Here is an 18,369-nt window from a genome sequence, read left to right on the forward strand (position 1 = left end):
GGGCCGGCAAGAAAGTTAACTACCAACGCGGGGCCGCCCCAAAGGTGGCTGCGGAGCAAAAGCCCTGTTCCTCGGGCTGTGCTGCGGAATTCCGGCGGTGGAGAAGTGCCTGGCGCCCCAGCCCGTGCTGCTGCCGGTGCCTCCCCACCGCCCGGGCCCCGTCTAACGCAGCGACTCACGGAAACTGCTGTTCCCCTTGGAAAAACTCCCTCCGCCCGGCGGCTATGGCGGAGCAGGGAGCCCGCCCGAGGGGTTAGTGCTGAGCCCAGGGCGTCCCTCCGAGCAGGCGTGAGACGCCTTCCGTCTCCAGTGCGGGAACGCCGAGCGCCGCCGGGCTCTGCGCTGGCCGGCAGCCACACAAAGCGTGGCTCTCCCTCCCCTCCTTTTGTCTGCGTGGCTTTGTCTACTCCGTCCGGCCCCCCCCCGTCCCCGGAGGCCGGGACTCCCCCCCCGCCGCCTCCGGCCGCCGCTGTTCCCCCCCCCCCTCCTGCTTTGTGCCACCTGCGCGCCGTGGGAACGGCCGCTTGCCCAATCCCGGTCCGGCCGCGGCCGCTCCGCCGGCGCCGCGGCCGCACAGGTGCACGACGCGGGAGGCGCCGGTTAGCGCGCCTTCCCCGCGCGGGGCTCCTCCCGCCGCCGCCGCCACCTCCCCTCGGCAGCGCTTCACTCGGGAGGGCGGGAGCGGCGCGCGCCGCTCCGCATGGAAGGCAGGGAACGCGCGCGGGAGGGGGGGGCGGTGGGGAGGGCGGGCGCGCGCGCGAACGGGGCGCGGCGATATAACCCTTGCGGAGCTGCCTGGGAGACCCCGGGGTTTGGGGCTGCGCCAGCGCGCGCGGCGGCGCCTCCTCCTCCTCCCTTCGCTCTCCCCCCGCTCCGCTCCCGCCCGCCCTCCGCCCGCCCCCCCCTCGCGGAGTGGAAGGGGCCGGGGCTGGTGCCAGCAGCAGCAGCAGCAGCGGCGTGAGCGCTCGAGCGGCCGCCATTTTACGCCAGCTCCAGCAGCAGCACTGCCCGGACACACCGCCGCGGGAGCGCGGAACGGGGGCAGCGCCTCAGCACGCCGAGCCGCGACCCGCGCCCCGGGAGACCCTTGGCACACGGCCGTTCACCCCCGCAAACACACACAGGTCAGCCCGGCCGCGCGCCGGCGGGATCGGCGCGGGGCGGGAGCGGGCCGGGTGGCAGAGCGGGGTGAGGCGGCGCAGGGCGGGAGGCGCACGCCAGGGCCCTGCAGCTCTGTGGGGCCGGGGCGCTGCGCGATGGGTGGAGGAGCTGCTGGCGCTGCCTTCGTGGCCGTCGCTGTCGGGCGGGAGGGGGACGGCCGGGCCGGGCCGGTGCCCGGCCCCGGCGAGGAGGCGGCGGCCGGGGGCACCACCCGGGCCGGGCCGGCGCGGGGCGCGTGGCTCCTGCCTCATTGTCCCGCCGGCCTCGCCGCTCCATTCATTGCCCGCGAGGGGCCGGGGGGAGCCGCGGCCTCGGTGCGCGGCGTGTGCGCGGGGATCGGGGCCGGCTGTGCTCAGCGTGCCCCCGGTCACGTCGGGAGGCGGTGGGCGACGGGCAGCGGCGTTTCCTGGCCGGGAAGCGGGGCCCTGCATTGTTCCGGGCAGGAGTGTGGCCGGGGGGCGGCGGCGGGGCCGTGAGGCACGGCGAGCTCCCGGCTGGGTGGTGAAATCGGGCCCGGGGTGTTGCAACCCGCTGTCCGGGGGGAATAGGGTGAGAGGTAGGGAATGGCTGGGGCTCGGGGCGGGGGGGAGCCGCTCCTCCCGCGGGAGTGTGGCGGGGAGGGGGGGAAGTCGGTCACTGGAGGAAGTTGTAGGACATCTGAACGCGCGGAGCACGTGTTTCCATCGGGCTCATGGCCGCCGCCGCCGTGGGTGGGTGCGGGCTGGGAAGAGCGCTTTGTTCCTCTCGCTTGCCCGGCCGGCACGGGAGTGGAGGCGGGAAGGGATCCCGGCCGCGCCCGGGGCCTGGAGAGGCGGCGTGAGCCGAGGGGCAGCGAGTTTCCAGCGGGAGGTGGAGGCGGCAGCGGGTGTCAGTGACGGTATCGCGGTGCATGTGGCAGGTTTGGTTGTCCTTCCACCCCCGCTGTTGGCTTTTTGCTCCATTTCTAACTTATTCACAACCTCTTAGGGAGTGTGTTAAGAGAGACAGAGAGAGGGAGGTGAGTCAGAGTGTCTGGCTGGGTTGTGTAAAACCTGCAGTGAAAGCTACCCCACCCCCGCTAGGCAGCGGTGTTAGGGCTTTCCTTTGTGTTAGTGCTTCTTTTGAGGAATTTCGTGCGTCTTGCAAAACTAAAAAAAAGTATCAAGGAAGTGATCTACGATTTTTTATATTTTTTTCATTGTTTTCAAAGAATAGGGCAGTCTGTTGCATGTATTGTCACTTGAATTGTTCTACCTGAAGATATACTTAGCTTAATTTTGATGCTTATTGCATTTGAACAGATATCTGGAAACATGGCTACTGAACATGTTAATGGGAACGGTACTGAAGAGCCCATGGATACTTCTGCTGCAGTTACCCATTCTGAGCATTTCCAGACATTGCTTGATGCTGGTTTACCACAGAAAGTTGCTGAAAAACTAGATGAAATTTACGTTGCAGGTAAGATGTAAGACTTGCAAAAGCACATGCACAATATTTTATTGGATTCTGCTGTCTTTGGGCTAAAATAGCAACTTTTTGTGGTTTCCAAAAGTATGGGAACTGCAGTCTTGGATGTTGTATATTCAGTGCTTTAATTTGTTGTAGTATTTTTCAGAGGAAGGTCTTGAGCTGGGCTAGTTGGGCTGAGGGGTGGGAAGAAGTATGCAAGTGACCAGAGCAACAGCTGGAATAGACAACAGATGATTTTTAGGAGGAGTAGGTGATGTGGTCTTTGTGCATTTTTTGCCTTAGGTATAGGCAGCTGTAAGTAATTAAAGCCTCGGTATGCATCTTCTCACGTAAAAGATACTTACTGACATGGCATTTGGACTCATGGATGGAAAGGTTATTGTATTGGTTTTCTCAGATGTGACAATAGCTAGTATTTTTAAGCTTGATTTTTGGATTGTGGTGGTCATTTTTAGTGCTGCAGTATATTTGTCTTTGTAATCTTCTCAAAACATACCAAGGTATCATTGCTACGCAAGCTAAGTCAAATTTTGATAGGTTTTGATAAATTCTTCTAAATTCAGCTTCAGGGTATTGAAATTAAATTTGGCCTGTGTAACATTTGGGTTTCACAGAAGTCAAATGAATACATAAATGCAGTAACTTTTACTCTGAATCTTAACTTTTTTGCTTTTAATTAAAGAAAGGTTAAATACACTTAATATTTAACTTCAGGAGAACTAAGTGGTTTGTTAGGTATAGTAACTTACTTTAATCAGTGATTGATTTAGAGGTCACTATAATGTGTTAGATGTGTTAAATGTGGTTTTACAAAGATTACTGCCCAAATGTAATTAGTAATTTTTTTCCTTTTCTCTAGGGCTAGTTGCACATAGTGATCTAGATGAAAGAGCTATTGAAGCTTTAAAAGAATTCAATGAAGAAGGTGCACTGGCAGTGCTTCAACAGTTTAAAGACAGTGATCTCTCACATGTTCAGGTAATGTTAAGTAATTTAGAATATAATTGTTGAGGGATAAACTACTGATTGACTGGCAAGAGATTTGTTTAAGTCTCTTCAGTTATCCATGTGTGATATGTGAAATGAACACTCTACTAGTTCATGGTAAAATGAGATTCAAGCTTGTCATGTTTTCAGAACTGAAGATTCTATCTTTTGCAGAACAAAAGTGCCTTTTTATGTGGAGTCATGAAGACATACAGGCAGAGGGAAAAACAGGGGACCAAGGTGGCAGATTCTAGCAAAGGACCAGATGAGGCAAAAATTAAGGTATGTCCCTAAAAATAAGTTATGAGGTCTGCCTGGTTTTTTTTAAAGCTGTTGTGACAGATACCTTTATTGTTTTGTAACTGCACTTTTTCTTAAAAAGGCTATTATAGATTGTCATTGTTGAAAACTGTCACTTGTATTTTTGTCTTGCACTTCTTCCGTTTCAAGTGGAAATTTAATATATTGTTAATTGCTGAAACTGAATGTATATAAACATGAAAAAGATTTCACAGTCTGCTGTACATGTTGCTGAGACAGTTACACTATTTCACAGCTAAAAGTTTGTGGAAACCTGTCAACATAGTTATTCAAGTTCAGAATACATAAGTTCAGCTACTGCTGCTGGGGTTTTTTGTGGTTTTGTGTTTGCTTTCCCCCTCCCTTCAGTTCAGATGTAAGGCAGCTCCACAATAGGGAGGAGATACCACGTGTCTGAAAAAACAGATTGTAATGGATTTAGGATTTAGCCCACTTCTTATGACATAATCACTGTGCTCATAAACTGTACCCCTCAAACTGTCGTAATAAGGGATAAATTATTTCTTGGACTATGTCTGCTACTAGCAAGAGGCTCTTGTCTCGAGAGTTAAGCATACAATAATTTTATTCTAAAATTCTGTGATTAGCAATTTTATCAAAGATTAAGGGAAGGAAAACCATCTAAGCATGCTTAGGTAATGCCATAAAAACCCCCAAGAATCTTTGTTCTTTGACATTTCGTGTGTAATGTGTAAAATGAGCATGTTATATTACAAATAATTATGTACCTTGTAAAATTAGAAAATCTTTTTTCTCCTGAGTTTGAGTCTGGGATGCTATTAATGATAAATTCAAAAAAACTGGTGCAGTTTTTGTCACTACCACATAAAACAACAATATTATGAGGACTTTTTTTATAAATTCAAGTAGCATAGCTTTTACTGCTGATGGCTATAGCATTTAAAATAACTGCAGTTTTCCAGTTGTGAAATTGCTAATATTTGACTATAATTGGGCTTGTTTAATATGCAGTTTCTTTATGTGTAGAGTTGATTTGTCTTTGTACAAAATTATTAAGAAAGCCTTGATTTCACAGGAGTTTCACATGCATTTGCATACTGAATTTCATCTAACATTTTAAACTGCTAGTATATCTGTAACTGCATGTAGTGCTTCTAGTGAGAGTTACTTGTCCTGGGATGCTGTATGCGCCTGCAAGGAATTTGGAGGGGGGAGGATAGGAGAAAGGAAGTAGTACTACCATGTGAGTGGTTGGATACCTGAAGCAGTCTGTACAGTGTTCCAGGGGTGTAAGCACTTAAACATGTGTTCTTTAACTTCACACTCATGAGTAATCTCATTAAGTGAAGGGAACTCTTGTGCATAAATGTCTGCAGGATTGGACATGCCAAAACAAGAAGTGGCTCAGACTAAGATCTTCCTAATTAAAGGGAAGCTCACTGTTCTATTACTTCTTTTTTTGGGGGAGGCAGGAAGGGGTGTGTGTTTTGTTTGGATTTTTCTTTTTGTATGAAAATGAAGGAATTGGGAAAACTGTATGTGAATCTCTAATTTTCTAGCAGTGTTTCTTTACCTGATAGTTTTGTTATTTGTTTTGCAAGTTTCTTGTTCAAGTACTAGCAGTAGGTTTGTTTGCCTGTGGGATCTTCAAAGCAGCACAGTTTAAAAGGAATTATAAGCGTGTCTGTCTGTGAATTTAGGGCAGCTAAACTTGTTCAATTTGTATCTGATTTTAAAGTTTTAAGTTTCTTACTTGAAGGCACTGTTGGAGAGAACCGGCTACACCCTTGATGTGACTACTGGACAGAGAAAGTATGGTGGACCTCCTCCAGAGTCTGTATATTCAGGACAACAACCTTCCGTTGGTACAGAGGTAAGAAGGGGGAATATGTTTATGTAGATGTGCTCTTACTGATTGCAAATATTTTTTTATAAACAGCGCTCCCTATGTCTGTTGTAGATATTTGTGGGCAAGATTCCGAGAGACTTGTTTGAAGATGAACTTGTTCCATTATTTGAGAAAGCTGGGCCTATATGGGATCTCCGCTTAATGATGGATCCGCTAACTGGTCTAAATAGAGGATATGCTTTTGTAACTTTTTGTACTAAAGAGGCAGCTCAGGAAGCTGTTAAACTGGTAAGTTTTCTTGGGACTTTTTGGTTTTTTTTGTAAGAACACTCTGGCTTAGAAGCAGTTGTCCTGGTCCTAATGCTTAAGTGCTTAAGATGAAACTGTCATTGTTAGATCACTTCATAAATGTCCACTAGGTGTTCTTAAATGTATTTCCATGTTGCATATATATTTTTACTGAATGCATTAGGGACAGGGGGACAAGAAAAGCTCATGGACTTCTGTTTTGATCCTTTTAGGTGCTTTATTATTAAGCACAATTGTATTAGCAATAGTGACTTCTGAGCTGTCTGCATGTGGACGAGTTTTGGAGAGCAGTGATGTTGGGGTTGCTGCGGGCAAGGCAGCTCTGGTCAGGGTGTCTGTGACTCCTGATGTGCTTGTGCACCAGCAGGGGGCCTGCACTGTAAAAGTGCTTTGAAGTCAGAATTTCATAAGATACTTCAGATGGGAAAAAGTGTCTCTTGAGCGTTGAAGGTCTGTTCTGTTTCCTGCAACTGGCTGGAGAAAGTCATAAATCCTGCCAGCTTAAAAAGCATTTCCTCTGTTTTACACAGAGGTGTGAAATAGTTTGATATAGGATACTGCTAATAAGCTTTTCAGGTTTTATGCATGAAGTACCCATCCCTAAAAGAGAAGGTGGGGAGAAACAGTACCCTGATCCTCGTACCACGCCTTTGTTTTCCTGGTTAAGTTAAAGTTGAATTTTTTGAGCTATTTGCTACTACATTGATATGGCCAAGATCAGTGTGTGGTGTGATTTCCAAGAGTGCTAACCACAGTCATTCTGAAGTGTAGTGATACTATATTGCTGTAGTAGGCTTAACGTACTTTGTTTTGTAATACGGTTTATCTTAAACTAAGGTGCTCAATGACATATTAATATTAGTCAGTTGGTGGAGACAAATCAAGCTGAAAATAGGAATGTGTTTTAAGAAGGTGTACAAATGTCTAGGAAAGTGGAAGTACAAAAATAATCTGGCATATGCTGTTCAGCTTTTTAAATAAGAACAGTTGGTTGTTCCAGCGTACAGTCAGATATGCGGGGATAACTGTGTATTAACTTTGTGCTTTCATTGTTAACATAGATGTTTATATTGTGTATGAACTTTTAAGAGTTAAGCACATGACTTAGCAAAGTATTGAATCAAATCACATAAGTCCTCAGAGGCACTTAGTAATTGAACAAAACAGAATTTTTCTTCACTTAGGTGGATTTTGCTTAAAGGCAGCATGCTCTGAAAAGTCATTTTTGTTTCCATAAAAGAAAACATCATATCCTAGCCTCAGTCTTCCACTAAATGATACAAGGGAATGAGGTACTTGGTGTCCCTTTATGTCTGATCTTTGATATGCAGGAAGAAAGGGTATTGTTTTTCAGTTAAATAGCCACTGAGGATAATATCTGAAAAGTGTTGCAATTGATGGGGCAGTCTTTCAGCCTTTATGCTAAACTCATTGAAAGTAGGGTTAGTTTTAAATTGGATCCTGTGACATTAGTTGGTGTTTTTTCATGGTTCTAGCCATAGTTGACTGGCTAGTTTAGTGTAGTATAAGTTTCCCAAGTTATCTAGAAGTGATTTGCAGAAGTATTAGCACATTGTGGCTCTTGAGCTCAGCTGAAAATTGTGAGTCTATCACTTGTATTAGTTCCACATGCAATGGGAGATTGCTGAAAGACTGCTTAGAAATGCTGAACCCTTGGTTCTAGCCATTTTCATCTCTTATTATTTTAACAGGTGTTCTTTTCGATACTATCTGTAATCTGATGTGTATACAGCTTATTTCCCAGCTTTCTGGACTCTGTGGGATAACGATTCTTCTGTTATTTTCTATCTTCTTCCCAGAGGCATTTTTTTTAGGACTCTGTGAAGTATAGAAAAAATGAGACTAAAATCCTCTGCACTGCCTGTTGGCTTTTGAGTAATAAGAGACAGCTATGTTTTTGTCAATACCCAGACTGCAGCAGAGAATAAACTGACCTGTCTTCAGGCTCTTGGAGTTGGTGTAACATACTTTGCATACAGTTCATATCTGTGTGGCTGTTGTATGTATCATCCACAGTCTTTATAACAACTTAATGTAAAACTGAACTAAACTTTTTGGATACGCATATTGTTGACTTACTGTATTCATTAGAAGAAATCTTGAAGTTTTAATGTGTTGAGGCCCTGATTTTGTTTATGCATATGCGTTTTTAAGCCACTTAAAATTAATTTATGTTCATATTTGTAAATCTTCTCAGTATCAGGCAATAGTATCACTCCATTTTTTTCTCAAGCACAGCCAGAACTATTTTAAACACCATTTAGGGAATTCTCCCCTTTTTTATGTCTATTATTTAATTCAGTGTGGTTAACCCATTAAGTAACTTTCTAACTTAACCTAGTTAAGTAGAAATGGCATCTCAAATGTTAACACAAGCACTCACCATCAAAGTATGGGTTCATTTTGGAGTTTTTTTTGAATCTCAGTAATTTTTTTTTCCCTGTTAACACATTTACTTTGCTTTATACTGTTTAAGGATTACAACTCCAGTTGTGTTCTTTTGCACACACATTCAATTCTCCCTCCTATTTCATAAGAAGTAATTAAAGTTTTTCAAAAGATCCCTGCGTGAATGAGGTTACTGTAGACATGTACAAGATAAATACTTTTGAGGTGAAGCTTGTAGGAAAACATACTGAAAAGTATAGTAGCATTCAGTGTATTTTTGACTAGAGCAGGTGTAAGCTTGATCAAAGTGGGGCTACAGGTGGATTATGCAAATATGCCATTTAAACAGTCTGCCAGCTCTGCTTAGCAGTACAACTTGCCATTTGCTCCTGGAAATAAACTAGAATTGGTAGTGAAAGTTTAAATGGATAAAGTGACAAGACAGACTGTATGCACACCTTGACTTGTTTGTAAGTTCTTATAGAAGTCAGCAAGGAAAAAATAAAAAACTGTTATATTGTCTAGAAAGCAGCAATATCTGTTACTGACTTCAGACATTGATTCAGTGGTGACAGGAGGGGGAAGCAGTATGCTGACATAGCTAATTTGGTAGCCTGACTGTTTTGGCACTTCACCCAGATCATGATCTGGGCCTGTTTATGTCTAAGTTTTCAAATGGTATGCAAACTATTTACCTAAAAATCACCGACGTGATAACTTGATATTTGAGAGCACCTAATTGAAGACTGTTTTCTATGTGTTAAGAGAAACATGCAATGGAAAGCAGTAGTTAATGCATTGTAGTATGAAAAAACTACTAGAAACTATTGCAATATGCAGAATATATTAATTTTACCTTGCTGCCATGAGTTGTATGAGAGACTCTTTTTGGATTAAATATGTAGCTGAACTTTGGTTTTAGGGTTTAGCAGGAACAGTTAAATAATATGTTATCTGTACAGAATAGGATAGGATATTTCATTTGGAAGAGACCTGCAACAATCATGTAGTCCAACTGCCTGACCACTTCACGGCTGACCAAAAGTATTGCTATCACGATCATCATCAAGGGCATTGTCCAAATGTGTCTCTTAAAACACTGACAGCTTTGGGGCATTGACTGCCTCTTTAGGAATCCTGTTCTAGTGTTTGACCACTCTCTCAGTAAAATAAGTTTCCTAATGTAAAGAAATGTTTCCCAATGCACACTTCAGTTAAAAAAGAATTAGTTTCACAGACTAATAAATTGTAAACTTCTTTAAAGGTGTTTCTTTAAAGAAATTCTTTTGAGTTACTGTAATCTGTCTCTCATTAATGTGTGCAAATCTGTTTATTAGTGATGATAATATACATACAGTCTTCCTCTGCAATTGTTTCCCACTTTAAAGTCAACTATTCCTCTGCCCCATAGGTAACAGATATGAAGATAGAAGTCTTTTGCTGTGTCCTGCTATGTTTTGAGACATAATTATTTGTGAAGATGTCACTCCAGAGCCTTTTCACATGTACAGTTCTTCTTTTAGCTCGCTTTTGGTGCAGTTAACTAGCTTAGAAAAGTTTCAGTGATTTAATTTTTGTTTGCACAAGATAAATATAAGTAAACATCTTCCCACTGATTTTATTTCACAAAAAGCAGGATAACTTGCTTATGCAGGAAGATTTACCACCAAACACAAAATAACTCCTGGAATAAATAGCTAGATTCAATTGTAAAAAGCTGTCCTGCTACTTGTCAATATGATGTTGACCACAAAATACAGTTTGTTAGCTAAAGAACAGTCCTTTACAGGGTTTCCAGTTCGAAAGGGGTTGATGTACCACCAGTTGACCGTCCTGCTGCTTATTTGGATGGTGTGTGTCTGTGTCTGCATCTCAGTGAAAAGCATTTTTGTCAACAGGTGTTTACAGTAATACTTCTTTTTTTCCTCCTTAAACTGCTGACTTGTTCAGGGTATTTTCTAAATCTACTATGAGAGAAGCATTTGAACAGAAGTCTTAGTATTTCAAGTCAGTAAAAGTTAGTTCTTGCTGTTTACTGTCTTTACGTGTGTAATCTTTATGCTTTGGAAAGTATTTGCCAGTGGCTCTTGTACATTTTGTGGAAAATACCTGATCACAGCTCTTTTCCTTTTGTTAACTATGGAACTTTAGAAGGGAATCTGACTTTAATTGAGACTCATGTCTTGTATTACACACAAATCAAGAATTTATAGATAAAGTCTGTAGAGGAACTTGCATTTTTTTTCTGCCCTGTTGTGAAGGGAGAAGCCTTGACCTTGATGACTTGTACATAAGATTTACCTTTTGTGGTTCTACATGAAAAAGTCTCTTAAGGAACAAGTATTAAGAGACTTGAACAAGAAGGGAAGAATAATTGTTGGCTGAAATTGTGGCGAAATCTTAGAGAACATGGGTATACTTCAGAATAGGTGAATATGCATTGTAAGAATGTGTTAAGATGCAAAAAGGTAATATATTGCTCAATGCTGGGTTTTCAAGACTTAAATATTTGGTATGCTGCTGTTGAAAGGGAGTGAAAATTATTTGTAACTGATGAATGTCCAATTATTTTTTCTTGCAGTACAACAACCATGAAATTCGTTCTGGAAAACACATTGGTGTATGCATCTCTGTTGCCAATAATAGGCTTTTCGTTGGCTCTATTCCTAAGAGTAAAACTAAGGAGCAAATTGTTGAAGAATTCAGCAAAGTAACAGGTAAGTCAGTAACTATGTTTTGTAGAGTTGGAACGATGTCAAATGTGATGGGTGATGAGCTGTCTTCACCATCTTTTCACTTACAGTCAAATGATGATGAATCCAAACCAACACCACTCAGCATTTGTCTCAGCTTTTAGGTGTTGTGGGGTTTTTTTCTTTTTGTTAAACTGTGCTGAGGGCTGAAATATTTCTGATTACACTAGATGCATGGTTTCAAGTTTTACCTATAAGTGTATAATGTTTAAGAAACCATTGAAAGAAATTTGAATTTGAAGTTTAATAATTTCAGTACTAATAGAGGTTTTAAAACTTCTCAAGGCAAAACCGAAGCTAGTTGAAGAATGTAGCTAGTTCTATGTTTTAGTGATCCGATAAGTCGGGATAGTCTGATGTCTCTCTTTGAAAATGTCTGTCTTGAGAGAAGGGAAACTACAATGTACATAGTCTCAAAGGTTTAGTGTGTTCCTGATTTTTTGGAACCACTTGTCAGATGCACATTTGCCTGAAAGATAATCCCCACTTCATAATGCAAATTCATTTATTGAAGACATAACAAATAATTATTTTATTTAATTTCAGAGGGTCTTACAGATGTCATATTGTATCATCAGCCTGATGACAAGAAAAAGAACCGAGGTTTCTGTTTCCTTGAATACGAAGATCACAAAACTGCTGCTCAGGCCAGACGTAGGTTAATGAGCGGCAAAGTGAAAGTCTGGGGAAATGTTGTTACAGTGGAATGGGCTGACCCTATAGAAGACCCAGATCCTGAAGTCATGGCAAAGGTAATAAAGCTATAAGGGGACCATAGTACATTTAAAGTGCTGTGTTCCAGATGAGATACTTCCTGACATTAGCCTAAGATTAAATAACATCTTTCAGCCTTCTTGACAGAGATGATGTGAGATGATAAAAATATGAATGTACTCTAGAAATGATGTGAATTTAAAAACTCTTTATGGCCTGATACTATTTTGTGCTCCCAAGGCTGAATAGTGAACATAATTCTTGCCAAAATGACACGTAGGATGATGTACTTAATTTCTTATCTGGAAGCGATGGTGGTGACTCCAAGAATTAAAATGGTTTTACAGTTTAGTATTTGGAGGGACAGAAATCTAGATATGATCACAGAACAAGCCTTAATTCTTTTTAAGCCTGGAACTGTATCATTTCAGTGTTAGAACATGTCAGTGTTCAAACGTGCACAAATGTATTTTCAAAGTTGCCATTAGTAGTTATTTCTGAGAAGTTAGGCAATTAACTTGTATTTGGAACTCTGTAGTTATTTTTAATTTGGGGGAGTTAATTCCTTAAAATACCTAGACTAGTAATATTTTGGATTTCGAATACTTAGGTGAAACTGAAGTCTGGAGTGTTAACATTTTGACGTATGTTGTAGCAGTTGTTTTATTTATGTGCGTGATATTTTGCCAGAAACAAATTACCTGAATTTTTTTTCCCATCAGATATTGCCCAACCCTGTCTTTTTCGGTTGTGTTGTGTAGCTGAGTTGTTTAATGGAAACTCCTAGCTAGCCCATATCCTTATCTCTTTCTCTTTGCTTGCTTTTCGTCTGTGCTTTTACTCTCATCTGAGACACGTCACTTGCTGGAGTCCTACTTTGATGGACCTAGTAAGATAGCTTGGCTGGGATCTCCTCTTTGGTGAGCCATAAGGGAAAAGGGTTGGGGTGGGGGCTCATTTTAGGAAAAAAGCTGCTTTTGTAATACAGGTATTACAGAAGCTTTTGGACTATCCTGTCTGCAGACTTTATTTTTCTTGCCCGGCATCATAGACTATCAGCAGCAGGGGAAGACTCTTGCAGGTAAAATTTGTAGAAGGTGGCACTTCCTAAATATGAACTATGTGTTCAGTTTCTTGGCTCAAAAGAGAAGAGACCTAATCCACCAAACCGTTAAAATAAATGAGCAGGAACTTCTGGTGACATAACTGAATAGATGAACAGGAAATGATAGGGGTCATAGTCAGGTGTCTTTTCTTAGTAAGTTTACAGATCTGGGGAGTGAAAGGTTAAAGAAATTAAAGCTTGATTGTGTTTTGCCCCATTTACTGTACAGTTTTTGAGTGTATTAATGCCTTGTTTTGTATTTGAAATGGGACATGAAAAGGGAAGAAACGTGGAAATGAAGGGAAGAAATACAGAAAATGTAGATAAAATCACCGTGCATACTTCTAGGGCCATGTGCTGAAGATGGGCATGAAGCTTGGGTTGAAGATGTATGGAAAAACAAGACTATATGGATTAGAATACTGAAAAAGTGGAGAACATTTGGCTTGTATCTGAAGGCAGAAGTTGAGACAAGCATTGGTGTCTGACCTTCCTCAGTGGCTCTGTCCCTTAGTTTATTCTTGCAACAAGGAAAGTCTCCACTCCAGGCTTTCTTATCTACCTGCTCTACATTTAGAGAAACTGACCATATCTGGCACTTTTCTAAATGTTAGATTTACTTTCTGTTGTTTATTGCTGTCTTTCTCCTATGAGAAGGAGCAGTGCAGGTGCAGCTTCAGTCAATAATCTCCTGGATGTGAGCTGCAGGTTGGCTGTCATTGCTTCTGACTACTGTCAGTCTGGAGCAGAGGGAAAGCTATTGACCCATGTCATCTTGCACGTGCTATGGTAGAAGGCTTTGAAGGAAACTGTGATTTGGGAGAAGTAGGTTGTTTTTATCAGAATAATCATCTGGTCAACAGTTTTCTTGTCAAGACTGCTAGAAAAGCAAGTCCGTAAGAGCAAACTATGAGGAAGATCATCAGTATGTGGGCACCTAATAATTTAAATTTCTGAAATGTTTACTTGAGTCTTTTTTCCTTTGTCCTCCAGACTTCTGATAAAATGTTGTGGAGAATACTGTATACGTGAATACTTAAAATTTAAATGGACTGTTAACTTAAATACAAAGTAGCTTGAGCATGATGAGGGATGAAGCTAGATTCTGAAGCTAGATGTATGTGCTACAGGAGATTAGTATTTGTACTGACAGATCAGAGTAGAATTGGTCATGGTATTGACTTCTGGTCCAAAGTGAACTTTTTTCCAACTTTCAGTGGTTGTGTTGATACCTTAGTCTCTCCTAAGTGTCATTTTGTTGCCTCTTATCCCTTAGTCTAGATAAATTCATTAATGTTTTACTTGATTTCTGTAGGATGGCTGAGGCTACAGAGGACGTTCCGGAGTGGCAGGTTAAGCAGCTAAATAAGGTCTTATGTTTGTGGCTGCCTGGCAGATTACAGGACAAGAGACAGGGCTAGTAACCGTTGGAGAATGTGGCCTGAAGTGTTTGTGCTGTAGGTAAGAGGAGGAAAAGGAGCAGATCCCAGAAGTTTTCGGGATCTTTAATCTTAAGCAGTTTTAAATGTGAGTTCTGCCATTACAACAAAATGCTGGTGCTGGGTATATTGCTTGTTAGGTGTATATATGGATTCTTGTATCTGTGAGGCTTAATGAAAAGGACTTCTTTTTTTTTGTTTTGTTTTCCTTCCCTCCCTCTTTCGTTAGCAGTAAAAAATGGGTTCATCTTCTCCCAATCTATGCTGTAACGTGCCTAGTAGCTTTGACATCATATTTGACTTGTTCAGCTACCGTTCTAATCAGTAACATGACTAAAAAATTTTGGCTGTTAGAGATTAATGGATTTGTCTACACTGGGAAAATTTAAATTAGTTGCTTTTTTATTTCTTTAAAAAATATTGTTAGTGCATCTTGTAACAAAAAAGTGATTATTTTGTCAAGTTTTTAATCATGTCTGATATTATGTCAGTCATCATGAATTTATTAGTGAAGGCTAGCTAGGGTTCCTCATGAGATTCTTGCTTTCATCCTTTTCTAAACAACAAGAATAAGGAACATTTGTTTAAAGGTTTTGGTTTTTAAAACCATTGATTACATCACAAAACTTCCTGTAATTCATTTCCATAGAATAAGGTTACGGGAACAATTAGGATATTTTACTAAAAATGGTTACCATGTATGAGTTACAATAAATAAAGGTTAATCTTACCACCAGAACATGTAGGAGAAGCTTAATACATAGTAGGAAACAGCCTTGTGTGTAGAGTTAGCCATGACTTCTACCATCTCCCGAGAATCAGCAAGAATAACTATTGCCAAAGACCAAAGCTGATACACTGGGTTAGATTTACGGCCTGTAGTATCCCTTCTTCCTAACTCTGCATCCCGTCCTAGTTCAGCTAGTGAGTGAGACAGATTTATGGAAGTCTCCCCTGTTTATTTGTAACTTAATTACACAGTAATTCTTATAGAAAGGGTGTCTGGGTTTATTGAGTTGCTATATGTGGTGGGAGTAGAGTATAGCTCTGCTTCAAAGATTGAAGGATGCTTTCTTTTGCCATTTTACACCTTGTGTTATCTATGTTGACCTTCAAGGTTAGGAGCAGGAAGTCAGTGCTGCCCTTTACAGTGTTCAGTTTTTGTCATCGGCTAATTTGAAAGCAGTAGGAGCAAAGGGGATGCGAGCAGAAGTTGCAGGTCTTTGCAGCTGATTGGCAGCTGCACTGTAGGAAGGTGAGAGTATGAACATTCCTTGACAGTAGGAGGTGAGTAGACTGTCAGAGCGTGGTGCCAGCATGTGGAAGGAACTCTTCACAACAAGTCGAAGAGGCTTGTAAATTGTGAGAACTCAGATGACATCATGTAAACATGCTAATGTCCAGTCATTTAGTGCAGCCTCAGCGAGGACACAAGGATGAGTCTTTCAGTACTAATGGGTCACTAATAGGTGATTCCCGTTGTCCAGAGTATGTTGTCTGCTCTGTTAAAAAAGGGTTTATTTTAAGCCTTTGTCAGATAGCTCTGTATTTTATCATATGCAGTTGGTGGTTGCTGAAACTTTATATTGATGATTAGTCACTGTCAGGTAACAGGGCATGTATCAGTAGCTGAAAGATTACTTGCCTTTCTGATTTTAGAAACTGGATAGCACTTTGTGTAGCTTAAGAGCCGTATTGCATGCTTTAGCGAGCTGGGGGAGGGAATAGACTTCCAGAGTTATTTGGAGATGGCTGTTCCTCAAGGGAAGGGCAAAGTTTGACTTGTGAGAAAGTCCAAGGGTGACTGGGCAGTGTCAGCCTTAGTATCCCCCTCTGTCTACATTCTCTCTTTTAGTAGTGGCTTCAGGTCCCTGAGTGCCCCACAGGCAAGCACAAGACGTGACACCAGGTATTTGGTGTAACTATAGCATATGAACCACAAGTTAAGCAGCTTGAAAGCTGCAGGCCTGACACCTCTGACCTAGATATTACAGTGATGACTGTTCTGCAAATAACTAAACAAAAGTCTGTCTAAACAATTAAATGTTTTGATAAGTTAATTGTTTTGTGTGTAACCAATCCTGGTTACCTTCTTTCAAGTTTGAAAACGTTCTGAGGTGAAGATTGCTTCTGTTAGGATCCTTTTAAACGTTAACGCAAATTGGATTGACTTTCAGGATACTAATACTTATGTAATCATGTTTGATAACAGATTCAGTATTTCTGTCAGGGAATTTTGGAGCTAACTCATGCTGTATGACTATATAAGTGTACATATTCATGCATATGTATATAAAATGCTGTACAGAAAACGTAACAATGTTTTCAGTACTGCCAATAGCAGTAACTTGCAAAACTTCATTTTGTGTTTTCAAATTAGATCATACTTCTAAGTACTTTTTTTGTTTTCACCCCCTTAGGTAAAAGTTTTGTTTGTACGCAATCTTGCCAATACTGTAACAGAGGAGATACTAGAAAAGGCCTTCAGTCAATTTGGAAAGCTAGAGCGAGTGAAGAAGCTGAAAGACTATGCTTTCATTCATTTTGATGAACGGGATGGTGCTGTAAAGGTAAGTGAATAGGACTGTAACTGTGTGTGTGTTATAAGTAATGAATAAACATAACATTTAGAAGCTGTGTGCTGCTTTTAACTTGAGAAGAAGGTTTGTCTGGAGAAACAGTAACGCATTGTCACTGATAACTTTATCCTCTCTGGGTGTCTCTTCGGATGATGCAGTTGATTGATTGAAAAGTGGATTTTAGATGCATCTATCCTAAGTAATTCTGCTGATGAGTTTCTGAGATAATCATGTCTTATTTTTGAAACTGAAGTGTCAGAAGTTGAATGACTCTTCTCACCAAATTATTGGTAGAATCTAAAGCAGTTTCTCTAGGGCTGGTGATAAAATCTTAGGTATTTTTTATTATTTTTGCAGGAAACACTTTTTTTTTCCCCCACGCAAGGTGCTGGACAATTGAATAATTGTCATTTTTGGATTTTGCTAGCCTGGTCTTGGTGTCATCTGTTGTTAGGAAGGGAAAGTGTAATTTCCCTCCTGCCTGTAGCGTTATCTGTTTTTTATGTTCTGTGGGAGCATGCAGGATACAAGGGCATTCAGTTTTTCATACATATCCATATGCCTTAAAGCAGATGCTTAAGAAGATCATGGAAGGAGTCTTCATAAGATATGTATCCTATCAAGGTTTAGCTATGCAGAGTACCTAAAAGTGGTAGAATCTTTAGGATTTCTCTGCTTGAAATTAACTTGTAGCAATTAGTGTGACTCCTGAAAATTGTACATGGTGGGAGACGGTAGGGAAGCATTTGACGGTTTGCTGTATCACTTTTTTTCAGGGGAGGAAATTTGGGTGGTGGTGGGTTTTTTATGTGGATTTGGGGAGGAGGGTTTTTTTTGTGATTGCTTTGGGGTTTTTTTGTTTGTTTGTTTTTTTGTTGTTTGTTTTGTTTTTGTTGTATTGGGTTTGTTTTTTTTTATTTGATTGGTTTTTCTTTGGGGGGGTGTTTTGGGGAGGGTTTTTTGTTTGTTGGTTTGTTTTCTCCTTGTGGTCAGTGAAACTTGACTTCTAATTTTTGGCTTCTACTTGAGAAAGAAAGTTATATTTATTACAGGTAAAATAAAGGAATAGAAGCATATACTGATTTTTAGCTTTAGTACTGTTTGCATTGTGCTGACATTAGGAATTTATTCATCTATTACAAAATCTTTACTTTCTGAAGGACAGTTCTGTCACTTCATTAATTGAAACAGCTTGTAAAGATGGAAGCCTGTTTAAAGTTTTGAGTGGAAGATTCCTAAACTGATACACAAAGTCCTGGGTTTGAGAGCCAAGTTTAGATGAAATGCATAACTCTGGAACCCATTATACTATGCTGTCTGATTGTTTAAA

At 41.4% G+C, this 18,369-nt stretch overlaps 1 protein-coding gene across 4 annotated transcripts in view; it reads left to right on the forward strand.

Annotated features, from left to right (window-relative positions):
* The first annotated feature begins 806 nt into the window (after window positions 1–806).
* Window positions 807–18,369, forward strand: part of LOC113982162 (synaptotagmin binding cytoplasmic RNA interacting protein) — a 26,359-nt gene continuing 8,796 nt past the window's right edge. Inside the window, exons 1-9 of one of the 4 annotated variants that reach the window (XM_027710167.2) lie at window positions 807–1,124; window positions 2,442–2,601; window positions 3,473–3,591; window positions 3,775–3,882; window positions 5,642–5,755; window positions 5,843–6,019; window positions 11,031–11,166; window positions 11,749–11,954; window positions 16,881–17,030. In XM_027710167.2, the coding sequence (XP_027565968.1) occupies window positions 2,454–2,601; window positions 3,473–3,591; window positions 3,775–3,882; window positions 5,642–5,755; window positions 5,843–6,019; window positions 11,031–11,166; window positions 11,749–11,954; window positions 16,881–17,030 (1,158 nt within the window). In that variant the 5' untranslated portion in view covers window positions 807–1,124; window positions 2,442–2,453. The remainder of the gene's footprint in view (window positions 1,125–2,441; window positions 2,602–3,472; window positions 3,592–3,774; window positions 3,883–5,641; window positions 5,756–5,842; window positions 6,020–11,030; window positions 11,167–11,748; window positions 11,955–16,880; window positions 17,031–18,369) is intronic. The other 3 variants (XM_027710163.2, XM_027710166.2, XM_027710165.2) reach the window with 3 other exon arrangements.

The sequence above is a fragment of the Pipra filicauda genome, unplaced genomic scaffold (genome assembly GCF_003945595.2).
Source record: "Pipra filicauda isolate LSUMZ 115617 unplaced genomic scaffold, ASM394559v2 scaffold261_size1826302_pilon, whole genome shotgun sequence".
Classification (NCBI taxonomy): domain Eukaryota; kingdom Metazoa; phylum Chordata; class Aves; order Passeriformes; family Pipridae; genus Pipra; species Pipra filicauda.